This window comes from Mustelus asterias, chromosome 3 (genome assembly GCF_964213995.1).
Source record: "Mustelus asterias chromosome 3, sMusAst1.hap1.1, whole genome shotgun sequence".
Classification (NCBI taxonomy): Eukaryota; Metazoa; Chordata; class Chondrichthyes; order Carcharhiniformes; family Triakidae; genus Mustelus; species Mustelus asterias.
Genome location: NC_135803.1, coordinates 147,881,206 through 147,902,041, shown reverse-complemented (window position 1 = coordinate 147,902,041; position 20,836 = coordinate 147,881,206). Strand labels below are relative to the sequence as shown.

Sequence of the window (20,836 nt, the reverse complement as noted above, 5' to 3'; positions counted from 1 at the left end):
TGTGCGGAGTTGGCACTTTCTCCCTGTGCCTGCGTGGGTTTCCTTCCGGGTGCTCTGGTTTCCTCCCACAACCCAAAGATGTGCGGGTTAGAAACATAGAAACATAGAAACCCTACAGTGCAGAAGGAGGCCATTCGGCCCATCGAGTCTGCACCGACCACAATCCCACCCAGGCCCTACCCCCACATATTTACCCGCTAATCCCTCTAACTACGCATCTCCATGCTAAATTGTCCCTTAGTGTCAGGGGGATTAACAGGGCAAATGAAGGTTACGGAAATAGGGCCTGGGTGGGATTGTGGTCGGTCCAGACTCAATGGGCTGAATGGCCTCCTTCTGTACTGTAGGGATTCTATGATTCCATGATTCAGGAAGCTAATGGGATCTAACCTGCTTTTTAGCACTTGACAATGCAGCACGGTGGCACAGCGGTTAGCACTGCTGCCTCACAGCATCAGGGACCCGGGTTCAATTCCAGCCTCGGGTCACTGTCTGTGTGGAGTCTGCACGTCTCCCCGTGTCTGCGTGGGTTTCCTCCGGGTGCTCCGGTTTCATCCAGGCCAAAGATGTGCAGGTTAGGTGGATTGGCCATGCCAAATTGTCCCTCAGTGTCCTAAAATGTGTAGGTTAGGGGGATTAGCAGGGTAAGTATGTGGAGTTACGGGCATAGGGCTTGGGTGGGATGCTCTGCCAGAGGGTAAATGCAGACTCAATGGGTCGAATGGCCTCCTGCTGCACTGTAGGTATTTTATGTTTCTGTTCTTTGAAACCAAAAAGAAAGCTCCCATGTGTCAGTTAGAGGTGAAGGTGGTAAAGGATAAGGGGGGGGGGGGGGAGGCAGGATCACGCTATTGAGTTGGATGATCAGCCATGATCATAATGAATGGGTGAGCAGCCTCGAAGGGCTGAATGGCCTCCTCCTGCTCCTATTGTCTATGTTTCTATGTCACAAAGGCTCTGTATTTAGCTTCAATTCTCTTTTACCTTCATCACTTCCTGTGCAGCGACACCGCCAATGAATGCATTGATGGGACTCAGGTTGCCCGCGGCGACATAGGCCAGCTTCCTCACCAGCCCCTCGTTCAGGGGCTCCTCACTTAGGATTGACGGCTCCTCCTCACTCAGTTTGTTCGCGATGGCTACTAAGCGCTCCGCATCATTCTGCAAGAGAAGCGGGAAGAGCTATTAAAGCAAAGTGGATATATAAAATGTAACTTCTGCTCATCAACATTCTCTCCACGGGGGCGCAGTGGTTAGCGCCGCTGCCTCACAGCGCCAGGGACCCGGGTTCAATTCCCGGCTTGGGTCAATGTCTGTGTGGAGTTTGCACGTTCTCCCCGTGTCTGCGTGGGTTTCCTCCGGGTGCTCCGGTTTCCTCCCACAGTCTGAAAGACGTGCTGGTTAGGTGTATTGGCCGTGCTAAATTCTCCCTCAGTGTACCCGAACAAGCACCAGAGTGTGGCGACTAGGGGATTTTCACAGTAACTTCATTGCAGTGTTAATGTAAGCCTACTTGTGACACTAATAAATAAACTTTCAGCTTTTGTGAGGAATTTCAATGGAAGATGGGAAGAACTTCATTCAGCCATGGATCAAGATTGGGAACGTTCTCCTGGGTGCAAGAAAAGACTTGCATTTATATGGCACCTGTTACAACCACAGGATGGACATCCCAATGTACTGCACAGCCAATGAGGTCCTTTCTGGAGCTTCTTCATTGCAGTAATGTAGCAGTCAATGTGTGCATGGAAAGCTGCTACAAATAGCAAAGTGGCCAGCTCCGACCCAGTGACAGTGGGGGAATGGCTGAAATAGTTTCGCACCAGGATGGTGAGCGGCTTGAGGGAGGGAGTGCTGGCGTTCCCATGCACCTATTGCCCTTGTCCTTTGAGGTGCCTGGGAAGTCAGAGGTTGGAGAGGCGCTGTTAAAGGAGCACAGCTGAGGGCACAATTTGACCGTCGACCTCACTACAATCTCGAGTGTAAAGTAATTGACTGCAACGTAGATCTTAGCAGAAAGTGGGGGCTGTGAATTTAGCATCAAAGATGTGCGGGTTAGGTTGATTGGCCATGCTAAATTGCCCCTTAGTGTCCCAGGATGCATAGGTTAGAGGGATTAGCAGGGTAAATATGTGGGGCTACGGGGACATGGCCTGGAGTGGGATTGTTGTCGGTGCAGACTCGATGGGCCAAATGGCCTCCTTCTGCACTGTAGGGATTCTATGATGATTCAATGACCAGATAATCTGCTTTAGTGATGTTAATAGAGGGATGAATATTGACCAGTACTCGCTAAGTACTGGAATAGCATCTCAGCCTAGATTATATGCTTATGTTGCTTTGATTAGATTTATTATTGTCACATGTATTACAGTGAAAAGTATTGTTTCTTGCGCGCTGTACAGACATAGCATATTGTACACAGGGAAGGAAAGGAGAGAGTGCAGAATGTAGTGTTACAGTCATAGCTAGGGTGTAGAGAAAGATCATCTTAATATAAGATAGGTCTATTCAAAAGTCTGACGGCAGCAGGGAAGAAGCTGTTCTTGAGTCGGTTGGTACGTGACCTCAGATTTTTGTATCTTTTTCCCGAATGAAGAAGGTGGAAGAGAGAATGTCCGGGGTGCGTGGGATCCTTGATTATGCTGGCTGCTTTGCCGAGGCAGCGGGAAGCGTAGACAGAGTCAATGGATGGGAGGCTGGTTTATGTGATGGACTGGGCTACATTCACGACCTTTTGTGGTTTCTTGCGGTCTTGGTCAGAGCAGGAGCCATACTCAGGACATTCAGGAACCTGAAATGGGTCTTGACCCACAACGAGTGCCACCCACTGAACCAAGGTGGATACGTTGTCAATGATCCACACTGATTTCAGTCACACTGTGGGGGAGCCTGAGGAACAGTAACAGGATGTTACTCAATGGAGCCTGCTATCCAAGGAGCACATCTAAGTTTAAGTTTTTAAGCTTAAGGATTAAGCTTATATTAACACTGCAGCAAAGTTTCTATGAAAATCCCCTAGTCGCCACACTCCGGCGCCTGTTCGGGTACACTGAAGGAGAATTTAGCATGGCCAATGCACCTAACCACGTCTTTCGGACTGTGGGAGGAAACCGGAGCACCCGGAGGAAACCCACGCAGACATGAGGAGAACATGCAGACTCCGCACAGGCAGTGACCCAAACCTTCGAACCCGGGTCCCTGGTGCTGTGAGGCAGCAGTGTTAACCATTGTGCCACCGTGCCACCCCCACAGGTAATGGGAAAACTTACCTTTCCCCAGGGTTTGGGGAGACAACTGTACTCTCTCACAAACTGATGGAGAGCCTGGAACGCGATATGTAGTGTTCCGTGTCTGTCCATCTTGCCATAGTCGGAAATCTGGTATGTCGGCTCCTTCAGTGCCTCCCGAAAGGGTTTCTATGATTGAAAAGGTAAGAGTGAGTCAAAGAAGCCGGAATCGGAAGGATCCTCTGGAACCCGGTGCTTTCAATTAGGGAACTTTGGCAAGGGACACACAAAATCACAGAGACCCACACAACAACAGCTGGTATACATATTAAAACAATAACCACACCAAAGTAGCACAGATTCACCCACACCAATGCCTCTCCAATATGTGACGATACTGTGCCTTTAAGTAATGCATTTTGAATCGATGTTTCTTTGCAATATTTTATTGGTGCCGAGATGTCTGCAACTGGTGTCCTCTAATTGTTACTAAAGAAATATTATGGACATAATGGTGACTTTAATCTGGACTAATGCAGTGTTCTGGGGTTTTCTGGTCCTTTAGGGATTGCTGTTTTGGGGATAATTGACAGGTCAGATGAAATGCCTGGGGACAGTTTGTTTTCCCACAGAAAAGTCCAAGTTTTTTTTAGTTTTGGTTCAGTTGCTGCTCGAAGCTGGTGGAAGAAGTCAGTGTCTCTGTCTCGGTCTCTCTCCAGAGACGTGCTGAGAGTTCCAGGACTGAGAAGCCTCAGAGTTTTAATCCAACATTCAAAGGATTAATTCTAAGCAAGTGTTTTAGAAAGCTGAAAACCCAGCATCACGTGAGCATACCTAGAGTCAGAGGTTTACAGCATGGAAACAGGCTCTTCGGCCCAACTTGTCCATGCTGCTCTTTTTTTTAAAACCACTAAGCTAGTCCCAATTGCCCGCATTTGGCCCATATCCCTCTATATCCATCTTATCCATGTAACTATCTAAATGCTTTTTAAAAGACAAAATTGTACCCATCTCTACTACTACCCCTGGCAGCTTGTTCCAGACACTCACCACCCTCAGTGTGAAAAAATTGCCCCTCCGGATCCTTTTGTATCTCTCCCCTCTCACCTTAAACCTATGCCCTCTAGTTTTAGACTCTCCTATCTTTGGGAAACGATGTTGAGTATCTACTTCATTTATGCTCCACATTATTTTATAGACCTCCATAAGCTTCCTAAGCTCCAGGGAAAAAAGTCCCAGTCTATCCAGCCTCTCCTTATAACTCAAACCATCAAGTCCAGGTAGCATCCTAGTAAGTCTTTTCTGCACTCTTTCTAGTTTAATAATATCCTTTCTATAATAGGGTGACCAGAACTGTATTTGCTCTTTATGCCAAGTTTAGGAAAGGGTGTATGTTTGGGGGAGGATGTTTGACTTGGAACAACATAGATAGCTAGCTGTTAAGGTTTGTACTGTGTCGTGTACAACTCTTGTAATTGGTAAAAGTTAAGCTAAATCTTTTTATTCAATGTTAACTGTGTTCTTAAATAAACTTCGTTGGATAAAAGCTTCCGAGTGGGTCATTGAATCATACCTGGAGCGAAACACCTTCTGCTCACCTGTGCTAAATTCAAATGTAAAACTTAGGGTGTGGGCTATCTTTATAAAACTCCTTGGAGTTTCTGACCTGGATCTTAACAAATAAGAGGTAAAGGTTTTCAGAGAATACTAGGCTTAGCGGGTTAGATTTTGAGAAGAAGGCTGGGCTTATTTTTCTCTTGAACTTGGAAGATTGAGGGGTGATTTAAATGAGGTATTCGCAATGATTGGGTAGATATAGAGAAACCATTTCCTCAGGTAGGGACATCCAGCACAAGAGAATGGAATCCTAAAACTGGAGTCATTCCATTTAGGTGACAAATCGGGAAGCAACTTTTCACACAATGGTTGGCAGAAATTTGGAATTCTCACCTCCAAAAGCTTATTATTCCGGGACAAATGTTCACTAGGACGATCCCGGGTATGGAGGGATTTTCTTATGAGGAGAGGTTGAGTAGGTTGGACCTGTACTCATTGGAGTTTAGAGTAATGAGAGGTGAACATATTGAGACAGAGAGGATTCTCAGGGGGTTTCGCGGGGTAGATGCTAAAAGGTTGTTTCCCCTTGTGGGAGAGTCTAGGACCAGAGTGTATAATCTCAGAGTAAGGGGTTGCCCATTTAAGACAGAGGTGAGGAGTGTAGTGAATCTGTGGAATTATTTACCACAGAGGGCTGTAGAGGCTGGGTTGTTAAAGATGAGAGATGGAGAGAAAGTGGGGTTGAGGATTATCACATCAGATCAGTCATGATCTCATTGAATGGTGGAGCAGACTCGATGGGCCGAATGGCCTACCTGTCTTGTGACCTTATGGACAATTAATTGGCAACATGAAGACCTTTATTTGTCCACGTGAGTGGGTGTTACTGGAAGACCAGGATATTATTGCCTATCCCTAATTACTACTGATAAAGTTAAAGTATATTTACTGGTCACAAGTAGGCTTACATTAACACTGCAATGAAGTTACTGTGAAAATCCCCGAGTCTCCACATTCTGGCATCTGTTCAGGGACACCGAGGGAGAATTTAGCATGGCCAATGCGTTTAACCAACAAAGAACAAAGAACAGTACAGCACAGGAACAGGCCTTCAGCCCTCCAGGCCTGCACCGATCACGTTGTCCTATCTAGACTAACCGCTTGTATCCCTCTATTCCCCGTTTGTTCATATGCCCATCAAGATAAGTCTTAAATGTGGCTAACGTAACCGCCTCAACCACCTCACTTGGCAGCGCATTCCAGGCCCCCACCACCCTCTGTGTAAAAAAACCTCCCCCCGCACATCTCCACTGAACCTTTCCCCCCTTACCTTGAACTTGTGCCCCCTTGTAATTGTCATTCCTGCTCTGGGAAAAAGCTTCCAACTGTTCACCTTATCTATACCCCTCATAATTTTATAAACTTCTATTAGGTCACCCCTCAGCCTCCGTCTTTCCAGGGAGAACAATCCCAGTTTATTCAATCTCCCCTCATAGCTAATACCCTCCATACAAGGCAACATCCTGGTAAACCTTTTCTGTACTCCCTCCAAAGACTCCACATCCTTCTGGTAGTGTGGCAACCAGAATTGGACACAGTATTCCAAATGTGGCCTAACCAACGTTTTATATAACTGTAACATAATTTGCCATCTTTTATACTCGATGCCCCGTCCGATGAAGGCAAGCACGCCATATGCTTTCTTCACCACCTTTTCCAGCTGTGCTGTCACTTTTAAGGGTCTGTGGACCTATACTCCCAGATCTCTCTGTGTGTCTATACTCCTGATGGTTCTGCCATTTAGTTTATAGTTCTCCCCTGAATTGGATCTGCCAAAATGCATCACCTCGCCTTTGTCCAGACTAAATTCCATCTGCCATTTCTCCGCCCAATTTCCCAGCCTATCTATATCCTGCTGTACTCTCTGACAATCTTCATCATTATCCGCAACTCCAGCAATCTTAGTACCATCCGCAAACTTGTTAATCGGACCAGCTACATTTTCTTCCAAGTCACTTATATATATTACAAACCGCAGAGGTCCCAGCACGGATCCCAACGGAACACCACTAGTTACAGACCTTCATTCAGAAAAACACCCTTCCACCGCTACCCTCTGTCTTCTATGGCCAAGCCAGTTCTGAATCCATCCAGCTAGTTCACCCCTGATCCTGTGAGATTTTATCTTTTGCACCAGGCAAAGATAGGCACGTCTTTTGGAATGTGGGAGGCAACTGGAGAACCCGGAGGAAACCCACACAGACACAGGGAGAAAGTGCAGACTCAACACCGACAGTGACAATTTGTCTTAGTGTAGCGTTCTTTGGATGCCAGCTCAAGGCACAGGCCTGGTAAAGTGCCAATCCAGCCCAGTAATTGAAACATCGTGCTACCTTACCCTTCATGTCTAGAAGGTTGCGAAGTAGCAATGGAGAATGGGTCAGATCCGCTGACACAGGCTGGGCGCGACGCACACTTACAAAAGTCAACTTCTGTGGCATTTTCACTTCCGTCACAATCCCGCCTTTCTCGTAATCGCTAAAGTTGCTCGTGTCACAGATGAAGAAAGAATAATGATCTAAAAAGGACACAACAACACAATAAAATCCATGAATACAATGGAAAAGGGGGCCGGGAAAATGGGAGACAGAGAGAGGACAGCAGTAGCTAAAGAAAAACACACAATATTACAGGGAGATTCCCAGTGAGAATTTCTAAATGCCCACTGCGGGATCAAGTAGCGACGTGCATCTCAAGATACCACAGGCCAAACACTTCAATGTGTCGGCACTGCCTGGCCTGGGATCTACCAGCCCATTACTTGGAGTTAGAAAGGAGATGGTGATTAAAAAAGGAATAAAAAAAGGGGACAAACAGTTTCCAATCTTCGGAGGGTCTGTCAGTAAAGGTTGCAGATTTAAAATAATTAACAAATGGACTGAGTTGTGGTGGAAGGTTGGGAAGATGAGAAGAATTTTTTAAAAAATGATGCAGCAGCGTATGATGATGCGGGAAGTGCTTCCCGAAAGGGCAGAGGAAGCAAATCCAATATTAATATTCAAAATAAATACTCCACAAGTGGGGAGAGAGCAGGAGAATTCAACTCATTAAATTGTTCTTTCCACCCACCAGCACGGGTATGGTGGGCTGAATGGCCTTCTTCCATTTCCATGATGAAGGACACAAAACCATCCCCCCATCACGGCTTATAGCATGATATGATGTGGAGATGCCGGCGTCGGACTGGGGTAAACACAGTAAGAAGTCTCACAACACCAGGTTCAAGCCCAACAGGTTTATTTGGTAGCACAAGCCACTAGCTTTCGGAGCGCTGCCCCTTCGTCAGGTGAGTGAGATTTCAGTTCACAAACAGGGCGTATAAAGACACAAACTCAATTTACAAAATAATGGTTGGAATGCGAGTCTTTACAGGTAATCAATTCTTAAAGGTACAGACAATGCGAGTGGAAGAGGGTTAAGCACAGGTTAAAGAGATGTGTATTGTCTCCAGACAGGACAGTTAGTGAGATTTTGCAAGCCCAGGCAAGTCGTGGGGGTAACAGATAGTGTGACATGAACCCAAGATCCCGGTTGAGGCCGTCCTCATGTGTGCGGAACTTGGCTATCAGTCTCTGTTTAGGGACTCTGCGTTGTCATGTGTCGTGAAGGCCGCCTTGGAGAACGCTTACCCGGAGATCAGAGGCTGAATGCCCGTGATCGCTGAAGTGTTCCCCAACAGGAAGAGAACACTCTTGCCTGGTGATTATCGAGCAGTATTCATTCATCCGTTGTCGTAGCGTCTGCATGGTTTCTCCAATGTAACATGCCTCGGGACATCATTTCCTGCAGCGTATCAGGTAGACAACATTGGCCGAGTTGCAAGTGTATGTACCGTGTACCTGGTGGATGGTGTTCTCACGTGAGATGATGGCATCCGTGTCGATGATCCGGCACGTCTTGCAGAGGTTGCTGTGGCAGGGTTGTGTGGTGTCGTGGTCACTGTTCTCCTGAAGGCTGGGTAGTTTGCTGAGGACAATGGTCTGTTTGAGGTTGTGCGGTTGTTTGAAGGCAAGAAGTGGGGATGGCCTTGGCGAGATGTTCGTCTTCATCGATGACATGTTGAAGGCACCGGAGAAGATGTTGTAGCTTCTCTGCTCCGGGGAAGTACTGGACGACGAAGGGTACTCTGTCCATCGTATCCCGTGTTTGTCTTCTGAGGAGGTCGGTGCAGTTTTTCGCTGTGGCGCGTCGGAACTGTCGATCGATGAGTCGAGCACCGTATCCTGTTCTTATGAGGGCATCTTTCAGCGTCTGGAGGTGTCTGTTAACATCAGCCCCATGACTTGCCTGGGCTTGCAAAATCTCACTAACTGTCCTGGCTGGAGACAATACACATCTCTTTAAACTATGCTTAACCCTCTCTCCACTCACATTGTCTGTATCTTTAAGACTTGATTACCTGTAAAGAATTGCATTCCAACCATTATTTTGTAAGTTGAGTTTGTGTCTTTATATGCCCTGTTTGTGAACAGAACTTCCACTCACCTGATGAAGGGGCAGCGCTCCGAAAGCTTGTGGCTTGTGCTACCAAATAAACCTGTTGGACTTTAATCTGGTGTTGTGAGACTTCTTACAAGACAGCACAGGGGTTAACACTGCTGCCTCGCAACGTCAGGAGCCCGGGTTCAATTCCAATCTTGGGTGACTGTGCTTACAAGATAGTAAGAAGTCTCACAACACCAGGTTAAAGTCCAACAGGTTTATTTGGTAGCAAATACCATAAGCTTTCGGAGCACAGCTCCTTCGTCAGATGGAGTGGTTATCTGTTCTCTGACGAAGGAGCTGTGCTCCGAAAGCTTATGGTATTTGCTACCAAATAAACCTGTTGGACTTTAACCTGGTGTTGTGAGACTTCTTACTGTGCTTACCCCAGTCCAACGCCGGCATCTCCACATCATGACTTACAAGATAGACCATAATAGTATTAACAATGGCACAGTGGTTAGCACTGCTGCCTCACAGCACCAGGGACCCGGGTTCGATTCCCAGCTTGGGTCACTGTCTGTGCGCAGTCTGCACGTTCTCCCCGTGTCTGAGTCCCGGTTTCCTCCCCCAGTCCGAAAGACGTGCTGGTTAGGTGCTAAATTCTTAGCAGTGTAGAGGATCAGAAGGACCTTGGGGTCCGGGTCCATAGGACTCTTAAATCGGCCTCGCAGGTGGAGGATGCGGTCAAGAAGGCGTACGGCGTACTGGCCTTCATTAATCGAGGGATTGAGTTTAGGAGTCGGGAGATAATGCTGCAGCTTTATAGGACCCTGGTTAGACCCCACTTGGAGTACTGCGCGCAGTTCTGGTTACCTCATTACAGGAAAGATGTTGAAGCCATTGAAAGGGTGCAGAGGAGATTTACAAGGATGTTGCCTGGATTGGGGGGCATGCCTTATGAGGATAGGTTGAGGGAGCTTGGTCTCTTCTCCCTGGAGAGACGAAGGATGAGAGGTGACCTGATAGAGGTTTACAAGATGTTGAGAGGTCTGGATAGGGTAGACTCTCAGAGGCTATTTCCAAGGGCTGAAATGGTTGCTACGAGAGGACACAGGTTTAAGGTGCTGGGGGGTAGGTACAGAGGAGATGTCAGGGGTAAGTTTTTCACTCAGAGGGTGGTGGGTGAGTGGAATCGGCTGACGTCGGTGGTGGTGGAGGCAAACTCGTTGGGGTCTTTTAAGAGACTTCTGGATGAGTACATGGGATTTAATGGGATTGAGGGCTATAGATAGGCCGAGAGGTGGGGATGTGATCGGCGCAACTTGTGGGCCGAAGGGCCTGTTTGTGCTGTGGCTTTCTATGTTCTATGTTCTAAATTCTCCCTCAGTGCACTCGAACAGGCGCCGGAGTGTGGCGAATTTTCACAGTAACTTCATTGTACTAATTGTGACACTAATAAATCAACTTGAAACAAAAACAAAATTAATCTGGTACTGAATTTAAAAATTGATCTCTGGAAATACAGATTAATGTGAGCAAGTGGCAAACATGGGGCTGATGTTAGTAAGCACTTTAGGCAGCGAGCATTCAAAAGTGAAGCCTTGACGTTATAAAAAGCTTTCCCCCACTTCCCACAACACAGGAAAAGCCCTCCCCCCTTTATTGAGCTGCTGCTTTCCAACACGGTAATATTTAATCACAGGACTTTACTGCCCTCCAGTGTTTCCCACAGCACAATATTCTTAAACTGCTTACCATTAAACTGGACTTCGATGGGTTTGCAGTTATTCAGTTCGGTCATGCCCTGAATCTCAGAGAATGTGACGTAATCCCCGGTCCGAAACCCATGCGTCGTCGTATCGTCCAAGCAAATCACCAGGCCGGGGTTGTCCTGAAATCGGAACAATCGCATCAACTCCATTTAATTATCACCTTTTAAAAAAAAAAATGCCTTTTTTGGGCACCAAATGTTTCTGGAATTTATTTACTGACCAAGGGAAAGCACAGCTTCTCCGACACACCGAGCGCCATCTTACCGGCTGTTCACGCCACGCTCCCGCTGTAGCGAGGTCGGAGAATTTGGCGCCCTAGCCAAAATCTCCGTTCACTGTGGCGGGAAGGGAGAATCCCGCTGGCGTGAACGTTGGTAAGATTCCATTGACTGAGAGTTGGTAAGATTCCATTGACTGAGAGTTGGTAAGATTCCATTGACTGAGAGTTGGTAAGATTCCATTGACTGAGAGTTGGTAAGATTCCATTGACTGAGAGTTGGTAAGATTCCATTGACTGAGAGTTGGTAAGATTCCATTGACTGAGAGTTGGTAAGATTCCATTGACTGAGAGTTGGTAAGATTCCATTGACTGAGAGTTGGTAAGATTCCATTGACTGAGAGTTGGTAAGATTCCATTGACTGAGAGTTGGTAAGATTCCATTGACTGAGAGTTGCCAGCCAGGAATCTCTTTGGTTTGACTGGTTCTGCTCACGCGTCAGGAAGCTGAGAGCGGAACCAGTCAAACCAAAGGAGACTCCTGGCTGGCAACTCTCAGTCAATGGAATCAGTCCACTCTGGTAATAATAACAGAAAGTGCTGGAAAATCTCAGCGGGTCTGACCGCACCTCTGGCGAGAGAAACAGAGTTAACAAACTCTTCTTGGGAAATCCACTATGGTGCTGTTGGCTGCAAGGAGTCATCACAGAATCCCTACAGTACGAAGGAGGCCATTCAGCCCATCGAATCTGTGCCAATTCTCTCACAGAGCATCTTACCCAGGCCCAGTCCCACCTGTAACCCCACACATTTATCCTGCTAATTCGCCTAACCTACCCATCTTGGGACACTAAGGGGCAATTTAGCATGGCCAATCCACCTAACCCGCACTTCTTTGGACTGTGGGAGGAAACCAGAGCACCCGGAGGAAACCCACGCAGACACGGGGAGAATGTGCAGACTCCGCACAGTCACCCAAGATTGGAATCGAACCCGGGCTCCTGACATTGCGAGGCAGCAGTGTTAACCACTGTGCTGGCCCTAACCTTTCCTTCTGCTCTGATGGGGTCTTTGTCATCCTATTTAATAACACATTTTTTATATTTCCTCATTGCTGTAACTACTTCAGTTATTTAAGTGTTCCCTTTACCTGGAACCACTTGATCACCAATTGCGGCCTCTCCACAGGGTTATGCAGGATATACTGCACCGAAACAGGCCATTCAGCCTGACTATTACATGCTGACCCTTTTGCTCTTCCCTCACAAAATCCACTATTCGAACCATCTATTCCCTACTCCCTCATACGTCTGTCCAGTTTATTCTTAGATGCATTACACTTCTGTTTCAACCACACAGTGTGTTCGTAAGCATGGTGGTGTTTGGGAATATGTTGCTGCTATTGCCCAGCTTGGACTGTTCTCACTTGATTGCACTGTTTCCTATAACAACGGCAACGGTCTCTCAGCCACCCTCATCTCACCGCTCCCTCTGGCCTCCATGGATATACCCTGGGCCCCCCCCCATCTTCCTCAGGTTGCCGCTTGAAGTCAGCGGGCGCATTCACACTGACATTACCCAACTCCACCTGCCCACCACTTGCCTCAACCCACCCAGCACCTCGATGCCCACCTGTCTTGGATGAATTGCAATCTTTACCTGTTAGACACTGGGAAGACTATTGTTTCTTTTTTTTGGGGTGGGGGCTGCCACAGACTTCCTGAATCTATTACCCCTCCCACGTGTCAACGGCAGTGTAAGAGTTTTAACAACACCAGGTTAAAGTCCCAACAGGTTTATTTGGTAGCAAATACCATTAGCTTTCGGAGCGCTCCGAAGGGAGCAGGGCTCCGAAAGCTAATGGCATGTGCTACCAAATAAACCTGTTGGACTTCAACCTGGTGTTGTTAAAACTCTTACTGTGTTTTCCCCAGTCCAACGCCGGCATCTCCACATCAACCGCAATGGGCAGATGAGGATGCAGTCACAGTCTCGATTGGAAATAGTGCATTGGATGATCTCAGGTCAAAAGGTCAAGAGCAGGGTGAAGAGTGAAAATGGTGAACGCAACAGAGGAAAAGTGGGCAATATTTCGCAGAGAGAAAGCCAGTGGCCGGAATTCTCCAGCTTTTCACATCCCACTGCCGCTACCAGAGAGTGCGGGCGGAGAACGTGGCGCTCAGCTAAATCTCCCTTCACTTTGCTTTACTATTGTCACATGTATTGGGATAGAGTGAAAAGTATTGAGCGCTATACTGTTCATAGAGTACATAGAGGAGAAGGAAAGGAGAGAGTGCAGAATGTAGTGTTACAGTCATAGCCAGGGTGTAGAGAAAGATCAACTTAATATATGGTAGGTCCATTCAAAAGTCTGATGGCAGCAGGGATGTAGCACTGCAGTGGGACTGGAGAATCCCAGCCCCGGGTGAGGTTGGAGGATCCAATGACAGCAGGGATGAGCACTGCAGCGGGACTGGAGAATCCCAGCCACGGGCGAGGTCGGAGAATTCAATGGCAGCAGGGATGTAGCACTGCAGCGGGACTAAAGAATCCCAGCCATGGGTGAGGTCGGAAAATCCAATGGCAGCAGGGATGCAGCACTGCAGCGGGACTGGAGAATCCCAGCCGCAGGTGAGGTCGGAGAATCCGGCCCAGTGGATTTATTTTGCATCCATCAAAACCCGGAATTCGGTTGGAAGCAAAGAGAGTTCTCTGTACAAACACCCACCAGAAAGAGAGTGAAAGTGACAGCACTTTGCATCAGCGTGACAAGCAGGAAAACACAGAGGCAAGACAAAATGGCAGGTCGCAAACCAGTGGAGGAAGCAAGGTTACCTTGGAAACCCTTGTTACTATAGCGTGCAACGGCTCTTCGCTGTTAGGGTCAGTCACGATGAATTCCTCCCCAAAGTCACAGAATAGTTGGCTGTTAAATCAAACAGAAATTGGTTGTCAGTTTAGGCAGACTGAATTCAGATGAGAAAATGACCATTTGGCCCATTGTTCCAATGCAAGCTCTTTGGGAGCAGAGCTAGCCAATTCTTACACCATTTACAAACATACACTGTCCAATTGGGATGACTTCTATTCTGATTCACTGTCACTGTCTCAATTGGTGACCTCAGGTTTTGGGTCAAGTGTACCTCAAGGTTCCACAATCTTTAACCAGGTTTTAAAATATCGTGCGGGAAACCAGTTCCCCAAGAAGACTGGTCAAACCCCCTGACTGGAACATGGTGAGTAACAACCATTTGCTTCTGTTCGAGACCTTTTCCAGTTAAAATGTTAAAAGCAAATTACTGCGGATGCTGCAATCTGAAACCAAGAGAGAAAACGCTGGAAAATCTCAGCAGGTCTGACAGCCTCTGCAAGGAGAGAAAAGAGCTGACGTTTCGAGTCCAGATGACCCTTTGTCAAAGCTAAAAGGCATTGAAAGTGGGAGATATTTATACTGCAGGAGGAGGGAATGAAAGATGAATCATAGCCACAGAAACCAGGGGAAAACACTGCGAATGGCAGCCCATAGAGAGAATAAAGGGTGCAAATGGCCAAACGGCAGAGAAGCTGTAAACTGTGACAGATGAAGATGTTGGGGGAGAGGGGGAAATGGGACAGAGGTAGAATGTAGAAAAGGGTAAGTGAGGGGGAGAAAAGGTAAGGGAAGGGGGGATGAAGTAGGGGGAAGGAAAGAGTGGAGGGGGGGAGGAAGAAAAATGAAGAAAGACCATAAAGAAATAAAAGGTAGAGAACAGTAAAAAATTTAATAAAATAGAATGAAAACAAAGGGGTGGAGGTGGGGTGGAGCAAATCATCTGAAGTTGTTGAATTCGATGTTGAGACCGGAAGGCTGTAAAGTGCCTCGCCGGAAGATGAGATACTGTTCCTCCAGTTTGCGTTGAGCTTCACTGGAACATTGCAGTGTTGTGAGACTTCTTACTGTGCTTACCCCAGTCCAATGCCGGCATCTCCACAACATTGCAGCAAGCCAAGGACAGATCACATGTCTGTCTTTGGCCTACTGCAATGTTCCAGTGAAGCTGTTGTACCTCACTATTTCCCTGCCACCTTCTCAGGGCAGCGGTGATGGCAATAAATACCAGCCTCGCCAGCTATACCCACAACCTAAAAGAATGAAAGAGTTGCATTGCACAGATATCTCAAAGTGCTTTAGAGACAATGAAATGTTTCTTGAATTGTAGTCAGAATCACAGAAATCCTACAGTGCAGAAAGAGGCCATTCAGCCCATCGAGTCTGCACTGACGACAATCCCACCTAGGCCCTGACCCTGAAACCCTACTGCTAGTCCCCCTTACACTAAGGAGCAATTTACCATGGTCAATCAACCTAACCCACACATCTTTGGACTGTGGGAGGAAACCGGAGCACCCGGAGGAAACCCACGCAGATTAGGGGAGAACATGCAAACTCCACACAGACAGTGACCCAAGCCGGGAATTGAACCCATGTTCCTGGCGCTGTGAGGCAGCAGTGCTAACCACTGGGCCATTGTGCCAGCTGTCACAATTTTAAGATAGGATAAAACCACAGGTAAAGCAACAATATGATAACGATCAGATGTCCATTGAAGGATAATTATTGGCCAGGACACCAGGGACAATTCCCTCTCTGACCTTCAAGATAGTGCTGTGGGATCTTTGCATCCACTTGTTTAGGCAGAGGGAGCCTTACTTTAACACATAATTCAAAAGGACAGCACCTTCGCCAATGCAGCACTCCCTCAGGCCTGCAATGGGAGAGTCAGCCTTGACTATTGTGCTCAGGCCCTGGGGTGGGACTTGAACCTCCAACCCTGTGATTCACAGGCAAGTGTGCTACCCGCTGAGCCATAACCAACACAAACAGCACCAGAAAATAAAGGAGCTTTTGGTTCAAATAACTCGGGATGATAAGTGCTCAGATTCCACTGACATCCATTCAATGTTGCAAACTGGGAGGGAGCCCTTACCCGAACAAGCCTTTGGTATCTGCCACGATGAATTTGATGTTATTCCTGTGACAAAAATCCCCGATCCACAGCTGTTCCTCCAGTGAGGAATCGGTCAGCACGACCACCTGAGGAGAGTTTTAAACATTTTACATGTGGGGAATCAGATTGCAAGAAACAATACTTTTCATTGTATCCCAATACATGTGACAAATCAAAGATCAGTAAAAGGTTCAGAACTGGGCGCATGGCTACTGATTGCTGAGGGAGTCCTAAGGTTGATTTTGTTTAAAAATTCATTCGTGGGACATGGGCATCGCTGGCTGGCCAGCATTTATCGCCCTTGAGAAAGTGGTGGTGAGCTGCCTTCTTGAATCGCTGCAGTCCATGTTCTGTGGGTTGACCCACAATGCCGTTAGGGAGGGAATTCCAGGGTTTTGACCCAGTGACTGCGAAGGAACGGTGATATATTTCCAAGTCAGGATGGTGAGTGGCTTGGAGGGGAACTTGCAGGTGGTGGTGTTCCCATGTATCTGCGGCCCTTGTCCTTCTAGATGGAAGTGGTCGTGAGTTTAGAAGGTGCTGTCTAAGGACCTTTGGTGAATTGCTGCAGTGCATCTTGTAGATAGTACACACTGCTGCTACTGAGCGTCGGTGGTGGAGGGAGTGAATGTTTGTGGATGTGGTGCCAATCAAGCGGGGCTGCTTTGTCCTGGATGGTGTCAAGTTTCTTGAGTGTTGTTGGAGCTGCACCCATCCAGGCAAGTGGGGAGTATTCCATCACACTCCTGACTTGTGCCTTGTAGATGGTGGACAGGCTTTGGGAGTCAGGAAGTGAGTTACTTGCCGCAGCATTCCTAGCCTCTGACCTGCTCTTATTTATACTTGGGGAGTGCTGCCTATATCTGCCACTGCTTGCCTTCATCAGCCGGGGCATTGAGTCCAAGAATTGGGAAATCATATTGCAGCTATACAAAACCTGGGTCAGGCCGCATATGGAGTATTGCGTGCAGTTCTGGTCACCACACTACCAGAAGGACGTGGAAGCTTTGGAGAGAGTGCAAAGAAGGTTCACCAGGATGTTACCTGCTCTCGGTGTTGGCTATGAGGGGAGGTTGAATAATCTAGGATTGTTTTCACTGGAAAGACGGAGGCCGAGAGGAGACCTGATAGAGGTCTACAAAATTATGAGAGGTGTAGACAGGGTGGATAGTCAGAGGCTTTTTCCCCAGGGTGGAAGTGTCAATTACAAGGGGGTGGAGGTTCAAGGTGAGAGGGGGAAGTTTAAGGGAGATGTGCGGGGTAAACTTTTCACACAGAGAGTGGTGGGTGTCTGGAACGCGCTGCCAGAGGAGGTGGTGGAAGCAGACACATTAGCAACATTTAAGAGGCATCTGGATGGGTACATGAACAGGGAGGGAATAGAGGGATACGGACCGAGTAAGGGTAGAAGGTTGTTTTTAGCTTAGTTAGGGCATCATGATCGGCACAGCCTTGGAGGGCCTGTTGCTGTGGTGTACCTTTCCTTTGTTCTGCCTAGTGCTCCAAGCCTGCACTGGAACACGGTAAAATTAATGTTGTAATAAATCTTCTCATGTGAATTTCAGTGTTTTAATAAGTCAAGGGTTTAAAATGACAATCTCTGTGGGCCAGCTGGAGTCATTACACCTAATACTAGAACGGCACTCAGAGACTTCATGTTGGTGCGTGGGGACTTCTTAAGCAGAGAGTGGCACTCTCTTCAAAGCTTCCACATCCCTCTGGTAGTGTGGTGACTAGAACTGCGCGCAGTACTCCATATGCTGCCTTGGGCAGCACGGTGGCACAGTGGTTGACATTGCTGCCTCACAGCGCCAGGGACCCGGGTTCGACTCCCGGCTTGGGTCACTGTCTGTGCGGAGTCTGCATATTCTCCCCATGTCAGCGTGGGTTTCCTCCGGGTGCTCCGGTTTCCTCCCACAGTCCAAAAGACGTGCTGGTTAGGGTGCGTTGGCCATGATAAATTCTCCCTCAGTGTACCCGAACAGGCGCCGGAGTGTGGCGACTGGGGGATTTTCACAGTAACTTCATTGCAGTGTTAATGTAAGCATACTTGTGACACTAATAAATAAACTTAATCACAACAATAGGCCTAGAGCAATTATTCTATACCAGACTCGATTAAAGACTCAGTGGGAGACAGCTTTAGGAACTAGAAGCACAAATTCACTAAACAGTTATGTCAAGGTATTGATTGAGGGAAGGTCTTGTGGCAAAGCAGATAAACCTCCATCACCACTCTGTCTCTAAGCCAGGGGCACACTCCAGGACTTGTTGGCCACGGAAAGAGCAATCATGATGCAACTGAACAGATTAATAATCAAATTGTTAATCCTTCCAACACAGCCATGCTTGATGCAGAGCTATAACCACCTGACTCTCTGCTGCAGAGCAACGGCTACTGTCTCTGGAGGGCTATGGTTCATTGTGGATGGACCAACTGGGGGATGGGTCACTTGTTGACCATGTGAAATGAACTCGAGACAAAAGAAAATCGTTGAAGGAATTAAAACACTCATTCTCGGACAGAAAGTAGCCCAATCCATCACACAAACCAGCCTCCCATCCACTGACTCTGTCTACACTTCCCGCTGCCTTGGAAAAGCAGCCAGCATAATTAAGGACCCCACGCATCCTGGACATTCTCTCTTCTACCTTCTTCCGTCGGGAAAAAGATACAAAAGTCTGAGGTCACGTACCAACCGACTCAAGAACAGCTTCCTCCCTGCTGCCATCAGACTTTTGAATGGATCTACCTTATATTACACCGATCTTTCTCCACACTTTAGCTATGACTGTAACACTGCTGCCATCAGACTTTTGAATGGATCTACCTCACACTAAGTTGATCTTTCTCTACACCCTAGCTATGATTGTAACACTGCATTCTGCACTCTCTTCTTTCCTTCTCTATGAACGGTATGCTTTGTCTGTATAGCGCGCAAGAAACAATACGTTTCACTGTATACTAATACATGTGACAATAATAAATCAAATCAAAAAATGGAATTCTGAACCAAAATCCTTAAGAGAATCTTCCCTGGTGAGTGCCGGTCTGTCCAAGCATATAATGTACTGGAAAAGAATGGGAAGCTGTGAATGGGGCAGGATTGAGGACATCACAAAGGGGCTCAATAGGAAAGGAGGCCATTTCTCAACAAGCTTACATCAATCCAGGGATGGAGTCAGGAGGAATCCCCCCTGGACGTGTTTACCTGGAATCGGTACAGGAAGTCTTCAGTTAGTTTCTCAGTGTGTGAGGATACAGGAACGTAACTGTTCAGTCCTGCGAGGTGTTTCTCCGACGCTTCCGCCCTGTTCTTCCCAATATCTTCTTCTGCCAGATAAAACTAAAAATGGGAGACAGATAAACCAGGAAATTCTTCTCACACTGCGACAAATGCTTTTACTGCTTTAATTTACTTTCCTTTGGAAAGTTCACGGCAAAAGTTACCATAAAGAGCCAAAACTGATATTACAAGGGAAAGGTCCGGTCACTAACCAGTTTACCAGTGACCTGTGCTGCACTGGGCCCGATTTTAACTCACTCAAAACCCATTCACTCACACAAAGTTAAAATTGGGCCTATTAATTGAATGAAGCCCAAAGGTGTGCAGGTTAGGTGGATTGGCCATGGTAAATTGCCCCATAATCACAACAAGAAGCCTCACAACACCGGGTTAAAGTCCAACGGGTTTATTTGGTAGCATGAGCTTTTGGAGCGCTGCTCCTTCATCATGTGAGTGATGAAGGAGCAGCGCTCCTAAGTGTCTCCTATAGTGTCAGGGGGACTAGCAGGGTAAATATGTGGGGTCAGAGGGATAGGGCCTGGATGGGATTGTGGTCAGAGCGGACTCGATGGGCCGAATGGCCTCCTTCTGCACTGTAGGGATTCTATGACTTTTTTGCTGCCATTATGAGGACTTTAACATTTAATGTAACCACTGTGCAAAAATAAATGAATGAGGCGGGAAACAAGGAGAATGGAAGGCTTTTTAATTTTTCTATGCTGTGTTTCCTGCACGTTGATGATAAAAAAGCAAAGAAGGCTGCGTGATTCAGGTCCGAGGAAACTCGCACCGTACCTGAGAGGAGAGGTCATTCCATTCCGTGTTCCCTTCATCGTGAACCGTCACCGATTTCACTCCCCCGAGGGTAATGTTCTTGGCGATCTCCACACCAAGTCCCCTCATCCCAGCGATCAACACGTTCGAATTCTTCATCCTCTTCATTGCCTCATGGCCCAGCACGTATCTACAGGAGGGATTCAAAACCAATACAGCTCATTCATTTCCATCCTGGCTTGGTCCTCTTCTGGTCTCGGTTCCTCATCAAAAACCGTAAACACCTTACTCCACTGACAGAGAAACCCTGTATTCCTCAAACACTTCACATGGAAACCAATTACCTTCATCAAGAAGAAATTTGTAAAACCTTTAAGAATAGATTGGCCAGAAAGATTTGATGTAAAGAACTGGTGTTTGCAAGTTCTGTTTAAGTAGGAGTACAGGTAGATAAAAGCATGGACAATAGCCTTTCTGAATGCTAAAGTAAGGTCAATGAGTACTAGAGTGAAGAGATGATGATAAA

At 47.1% G+C, this 20,836-nt stretch overlaps 1 protein-coding gene across 2 annotated transcripts in view; it reads right to left on the bottom strand.

The window, feature by feature from the left end:
- The window catches only part of LOC144491702 (ubiquitin-like modifier-activating enzyme 1), a 288,773-nt gene that overhangs the window by 255,960 nt on the left and 11,977 nt on the right, over nt 1-20,836 (bottom strand). For both annotated transcript variants that reach the window (XM_078209895.1, XM_078209896.1), the window contains exons 3-10: nt 20,332-20,500; nt 19,462-19,596; nt 16,229-16,335; nt 14,097-14,187; nt 11,028-11,163; nt 7,268-7,365; nt 3,273-3,419; nt 985-1,161 (exon numbers count right to left, since the gene is read on the bottom strand). In XM_078209895.1, coding sequence (XP_078066021.1) covers nt 985-1,161; nt 3,273-3,419; nt 7,268-7,365; nt 11,028-11,163; nt 14,097-14,187; nt 16,229-16,335; nt 19,462-19,596; nt 20,332-20,500 — 1,060 coding nt within the window. The remainder of the gene's footprint in view (nt 1-984; nt 1,162-3,272; nt 3,420-7,267; nt 7,366-11,027; nt 11,164-14,096; nt 14,188-16,228; nt 16,336-19,461; nt 19,597-20,331; nt 20,501-20,836) is intronic.